This window comes from Jatropha curcas, unplaced genomic scaffold, assembly GCF_041381405.1.
Source record: "Jatropha curcas cultivar XTBG-Jc1 unplaced genomic scaffold, XTBG_Jcur_1.0 HiC_scaffold_38_pilon, whole genome shotgun sequence".
NCBI classification, from domain to species: Eukaryota; Viridiplantae; Streptophyta; class Magnoliopsida; order Malpighiales; family Euphorbiaceae; genus Jatropha; species Jatropha curcas.
In genome coordinates this window covers 37,699-44,518 of record NW_028322331.1, presented here as the reverse complement: position 1 = coordinate 44,518, position 6,820 = coordinate 37,699, and the positions used below count along the sequence as shown (strand labels likewise).

Below are 6,820 nucleotides of genomic sequence, written 5' to 3'. Positions count from 1 at the left end.
TCTTAATTATAGAATTTAGATTCAAAGAGGAAATTAATATAACCAATTAAAATTAAATTACCATTAAAAACTGGGGCGTTTTGGTAATCTCAGTGTTCCCTCTCCTCATTCATATTTTTAGACATAACTATAAATAACTAGACAATCATTCATCAATTGGTCAAATATTTTGTTACATAATCAATTCCTAACAATCTTCATCTAGGAAAATGCCTTTTTCATAAAAAGAGTAGTGGAGTGTGCAAATGCAATGATATGCCTTCTAAAAAGGCTGCTATCCTCGAGGAACCTTTATTATTATTATTTTTTTTCAGATCTTTCAAATGATGCATATTCTTCACAGGCACAAACAGTATTGCTACTTTTCTCTTGGATATTTTTAGGCATTTATCACATAAATTTTGTATTTCAGCCGAACCTTTAATAGAACTTCAGAAGAACTTGACAAGAACCAGATAAATTATTGAACTGTGAGTGTATGCTGGTCTATGCGTTGCAGGTGATACCCTTGCATCATTGAGAGTAGAACTCAAAAGCCAGAAAAAGCAAGTTCGAAACTTAAGGAAAAGGTCACTATGGTCCAGAAGCTTGGAAGAGGTAGCTGCAAAGCACTGTATTTAACTTTTTTCTTTTTTTTTTGGACCTCAAATTGATGAAAATCATTTTCTGATTTTCAAAATTTTTGATTCTTCCTTCTAAAAATTTTCAAAACGTCCTTTGCTTTCTGCATGTGAGCATTTTTGTTGCTGTAAGTTTCTTCTACAATGCTACTTGTCACTGCTTTTCTTACTTTAGAATATATTATTGGTTGCCTGTGAAGTTACTTCTAAGAAATATGAATTTATCAATAGTCAGGAATTCTAGATAAGCTGCTTGTTTGTTTGGATTTTAGGTGATGGAGAAGCTTGTAGATATTGTCCACTTTTTACTTTTGGAGATTCACAACATCTTTGGAACTGTTGGTATGTATTTGCTTGAGGTCTTAAAACCTGGATGAAAAGGTAAAAACATTTTTTTAAAGGGGGGGGGGGGGGGGGGGGAACGGGGGAGGGAAACGCTTGTCAATCCGACTTAGTCTGGTTGAAAAATGGGTGATGGTTGACAACGAGGTACAATTTTCTAATCCGTATTATATATAAAGAAGTACTGAAGGTGGGGAAGACTTTGACAGGGCAACATACAATTAAGTTTTACATTATGACAAAAGATGACTCTTTAATATTTTGTATTTAGTGAATTAACCTGCATAATATCTTGAAATCCTTATGCATTGTGATTGTAGTGCTTTAGTTGCCTCGTTACAGTAGCTTGACTTCATATTATGATATAGAACAAAACTTCTAGTCAATTGGGTTACATTCTTCTGACATTAGGTGGGGTGAACTGAAATTTATTTCTAGGCGCCTAATGTGAAAAAGAAAAAAAAAAAAGCCCAAAGTTTTCCATATAAATTAGTTTCAGTTGTATTCAAAGAGTCAAAATTGAACAAAAATAAAATTATTTTAACAGTAATTAAAATAAAAATATTTTTTTATTCTTTCTCTTCCCCATTCTTTTACCTCCTTTCTCCTTCATATGAATGCATAAAAAAGAAATATACTTTATAAGTTTTATCACGTAAAAAATAATTTTTAATGTTTGATACAAAGATAAACATTGTATTAAATTTAGGTTTAGAAAGAGAGAAAGAGAGACGGTAAGGAGGTGAGAATTGAACAAAGAAGAAAATATTTTTCTTTAACTTTGACTTGTTGGATACAATTGAAACTAATTTTTTAAGTTTAGGCTAGATTTGAAATTAGCATAGATATTTGGGTCTTTTTGTCATTAAGCTATTTTTCCCAAATTTTTTTGTTGCAAACATTAGCATTCACCTTACTTTCCTTTTCTTATGTTGAAAGGAAAATTTTGCTAAGAAAAGATACTTCCATAAATGTGTCGTTGGTTTTCACTATTTAAAACATATACTTCCATAAATGTTCCTTCTGACTTGTGAATTTTGGCAAACTTATTATCACAAAAGAAAAGTACATAAACACCACCCATCAAATAACTGATCATTGATAGTCACCATTGTTGGTCACAAAAAACCAACATCAATCATTGTCAACCACAATGGTCGTCGGTGCGCCTGTAAATGAACCAAGCGGCTCATGAACTGAAAAAACATGGAGACTTTAGGAGGGGTTCAAATCTTGTGGAGTGAAAAATAAACTACAAGGAAGAAGAATGGTCTTCTATGAATACGTGCTTTCAGTTCTTGACCTCTAAGGTGTTTCTTTGCAACTTGATGTTCATTGACTAAAATAGTTCTATTAATACTTAAATTTATAACCTGCAGATAGTGATGTATCAATCAAAGCATCTATGAACAATCACCAGAGATTGGGACCTGCTGGACTTTCTTTGCATTATGCAAATGTAGTTATGCAAATTGATTCTCTTGTGAGTGTGCCTTATCTTTTAACTGTTACTATATCTCATTCTGCATTTTCACCTATTTCATTTTCATAATCCTGCATTGTGGTACATGGTGTTGGCTGTATTGATACATAATCTGACATTTACGTAGAGGATTTATAAGTTCCTCTTGTATCAATTTAAGAGCAATCCATATGGGTGGACAAGAAAAACTGCGAGAAAGAGAGGAACTATTTTGCACCAATAAGTTTCTGCCGTGCAAGCATAAACAAGTTCTATTGTTTTCGAACTTAAATAATCACCTATGTTTCCTATGATGGAAAGAATAAAGATGAATTAGTGTTTTGATGTAGTTACAAAGAGATAACTCACAAAACTTAAATGCACTTGTCTATGGCAAAAACAACACATGGATGTTATGGCTGGCCACCAATATTCTTTACTATTTCACAATAGAATGGCCCCTGCCTAAGTCTCTTAATGAAGATAACATTGTTGGCTCTAACCAGACATAAAGAATTATGCTAGAATAGTAAGCCCTAAATCTATCAATTTTCTGGTATAGCCTATGGCCAAGGAGTGTTGGTGTAAGCACTGCAACTGGAGATGAGAGCGAAAACATGCAATGTCCAAATCAAATATTTTTTGTTTCCAGTACAGTAACCTCTTGCATTATATAATTCTTTGTTACAAACAATTACTTGAAATTATGTTAGCTGGTCATCTATTTGCTCCATGTTAACTACAAGGTATGATAAATTTTTATTATGTATGAGGGCTTGTATCCATTTAGAACTCTCATCATGGAGTCAGCAAGAGACCATAAAAAGATTTTCAGTGGCAGAGTTAATGGTGCACAAGGTTCTTTGATTCACCAGTTGCAATTTGCCTTGCCATGTTTATATATTTTTTGCTCGTAGCAAGGCTCTCTATACACACGTTCTCTGACATTTCTGAACAAAGGATTCTATTGAAACATTGTTATTAGGCGTGCCTTACTTAAAGCTCAAGGGCTTATGCCTCAATTGTCTTCAGGCAGGCAAACTCACTTGGGCGATAGCCTCTAGATAGAGCACACGCCTTTAGCGCAAGAATGGCACACCTTTTTCTTAAACAAGCCACCTAGGTTTTTCTTTCAATAGAAAGCTGTCCAATTAGCATAGTTTATATAAATAAATAAATAAAAGGAATAGAATGCAATACAAAACCAATGTGCTTTGCGATCCAGCCTAGGGATAGCAATGGATTGAATTTTTTCAGGTACGTAACCCAAACCAACCACAGGTATTACAGGTTTGGTATTGATATATGGGGTTTGGGTTTAGGGACTTGGGTGCTTGTAACCACATAACCCATTAATTTTAATGAACATACCCATGATATATGGGGTTTGGGTTTAGGGACTTGGGTGCTTGTAACCACATAACCCATTAATTTTAATGAACATACCCATGACTTTTAAGAGACATGAAAAAAACTTACCATTGAGCTACTTCAATTCTACTTATATTTATAATAGATGAAAGATAAATATTTTTGCATAGTGATAAAATAATATTTCTAAATTAAGTAATTTTTTAATTCCTTATATATAATAGTTTAGGTAAATTTCATGTAGTTAATCATGTAATTCAAAATATAATAATTAGTTATTAATTATATATTGACTTTTTTTTTTGAAAAAAATTAAATATATTGACTTACACAAAATAAGAATTTTATTTACATAAAAATATATGATTCATTTTGTCAAAAAAAATATGATTTATATTTATACCTATAAATATACATGTGTATGCATATATTAGATCTATTAGAAATAAGTGTACTAGTAATTATCACTAGTATTAATAACTAGTATTCTAATGGTATTATAATCATAGAGTTTCTAATTGTAAATAGTATTATAATCATACTGAATAATTTAAATAGACTAATATTCTAATGATATTATTATAATTATAGCCTTTTCAATTAATTAGTATTTCCTATGAGCATTATAATTACGTATAGTATTAAAATATCTCATAGTATAATGCCTAATAATTTGATAATTATGCCTACTATAATACCTAATTCTAATAGTATTAATTATAACCTTTCTAATTATACTTAATATTATAATTATAGCTTGTTTAATAACTAGTACTATTCCTAATAATGGCATTTTTTTATACTAAACAGGTATGTATACGGGTTTGGGTTATGTATGGTAATGTTGAATGGCATGGGTAATGCTGGGTATTGCAAGTGTTTAAATAGGCTTTGGTATCTTATATTTAAATGGGTATGGAAACAGGTAGGATAATTTTCAAAGGGTACCCAACTCATTGCCATTCCTAATCCAGCCTCCACTCCTGCATCTAGTACTCATTTCTATCTCCAATACCTTAAAATATAAATTGTTATGTTGCTATTTTCTTTTTCCTGATTTATGTGTGTTTTTCATGTTTTTCTGATTTTATTCTTTTTTTTCCTGATATCTTTAAATATAATTTTCTGATACATGTGTTATAATTTTCTTTTTCCATTTTTGCGCCTCACCTTGCTCTGATGTGCTTTCGCCCGGAGGCTATTGCTTAGGCCCCAACAGCCCTTTGAGCATTAGTGCGCCTTTTGCCTTAATCACTATGTAACACTTCCATTCTCTCAGGCGGCTCGATCAAGTTCTATGCTTCCAAATACAAGGGATTCATTGTACCAGAACTTGCCACCCAGTATAAAATCTGCTCTACGTTCCAAAATACAATCTTTTCAGGTTAAGGAGGAGGTATATATAGTTTGATAATAAATCTTTATATATATATATATATATATATATATATATATAGGTATACATATTGAAAGAGCAATATATTTCCATCCAAGAAGTAAGAAAAAGAGAATTTAAGTTGCTATTGCCTCCTTCATTTCATGCAAGGCATTCTTTAATGAGTCTCAGCTATCTATATTTCATCTTTTATTACTTTGGTTGTTTTTTCTTCTGCAGCTCACAATTACAGAAATCAAAGATGAGATGGAAAAGACTTTGCAGTGGCTTGTCCCTATGTCCACGAATACAGCTAAGTAAGAAACATAAATTATTTTCTCTGCCTATATTCTTAATTTTGTTGCTTTTGTCTCTGCTTAATCAGGATTTTTATTGTTTTTTTATTGCAACTGGTTTGAAACAGAGCACATCATGGTTTTGGTTGGGTTGGGGAATGGGCAAATACTGGGTAAGTAAATTCCATATTTTTATTTTACCTACCAATTTTCTGAAAAAATCTCATTTTTGTTTAGATATTAAAAAATAAATTTTTGGCAAGTGGGAGGATGTCGGTGTGAGAGAAAATATGGGTTTTGTACATTACAGGTCTGAGGTTAATCGGAAACCTGCTGCTGGGCCAGGTGATATAATTCGGATTGAAACACTCCACCATGCAGACAAGGAGACAACAGAAGCCCATATTCTAGAACTTGTACTGTGGCTGAACCATCTGATCAACAAATCCAATTTTGGTGCTGGTGGTGATGGCAAGAAGTTGCCTATCAAGTCTACAATTTGCATGCCGCTTGAAAAGTTGAATGAGCAACCAAAGCATGAGTCACCAAATGTTCCTTCATTAACTATTGAAGACCACTTAATGTTAAAGGTTGTAAGTAAGAAAAAACGGACACGAGGAATTAGTAAGAGTCAGGACTTCGAGTCTGGGAAGACAGGGTTGAGAAAACATGATAGACTTAGTAAGAGCAGCAACTATTTCCCTAAAAATGAAAGCAAGGACCCCGTCATCGTTAAATGGCCTCCTTCTGTAGTACCAATTGTGGGTTTGGTATTGACAAGGAGAAAGCTTTGGATGTGATTGACAGAGTTGAAGTGGTTAGATAAATTGCAGTGTGTGAAGGAGATGTATACATAATATTGCTGCACTATCAAATGTCACACTGCACCACACAGTATCATTTTGAACGGCCCAGATCTTATGATCCACAATGCAAAGGGTAGTGTTAGTTCTACTTCATACATCTGCTTGATTGTGAAACAATTGTCTACAGAAAAATAGATGCTGTTTGTTTGCTGGTTTATCTCTGACTGTCTGCTTTCTATAGCTTAGATTGGTTTGTAGAGAGTGCTACGATATCCATACAATATTTTATTTACTAAAGTCTATTTACGTAAAAACCTTGAGTTTTTCAAAAGAGATGTCATCAATTTAAAATTTTTATCTTTTTTCTATTTTGCTATTTGAAAGTAAAAATCTGCAATTCAAAGTTTGGTTCGTGTCAATAGATCATGTGGACAGGAACTTGCTTCCCTTAGCTGTGCAAACAAGTCGCACATGAATTTCATACATTTGGTTAATCTTATATTTCTATTGTTGGATAATCACGAAGGTTGGGCTTTTTCATGACTGAT

General features: G+C 32.6%; 1 protein-coding gene across 1 annotated transcript; it reads left to right on the top strand.

Annotated features, from left to right (window-relative positions):
- Nucleotides 1–499: 499 nt before the first annotated feature.
- On the top strand, nucleotides 500–6,489 carry LOC149492240 (protein PSK SIMULATOR 1-like; the record flags this gene model as incomplete). Its single annotated transcript, XM_089716788.1, is given in 8 exon segments — nucleotides 500–597; nucleotides 893–962; nucleotides 2,342–2,445; nucleotides 5,075–5,191; nucleotides 5,411–5,487; nucleotides 5,595–5,639; nucleotides 5,777–6,225; nucleotides 6,228–6,489. Coding segments are annotated over 8 exon segments (1,025 nt in total), but the record flags the coding sequence as incomplete, so codon positions are not given.
- Between the last annotated feature and the right edge of the window lie 331 nt (nucleotides 6,490–6,820).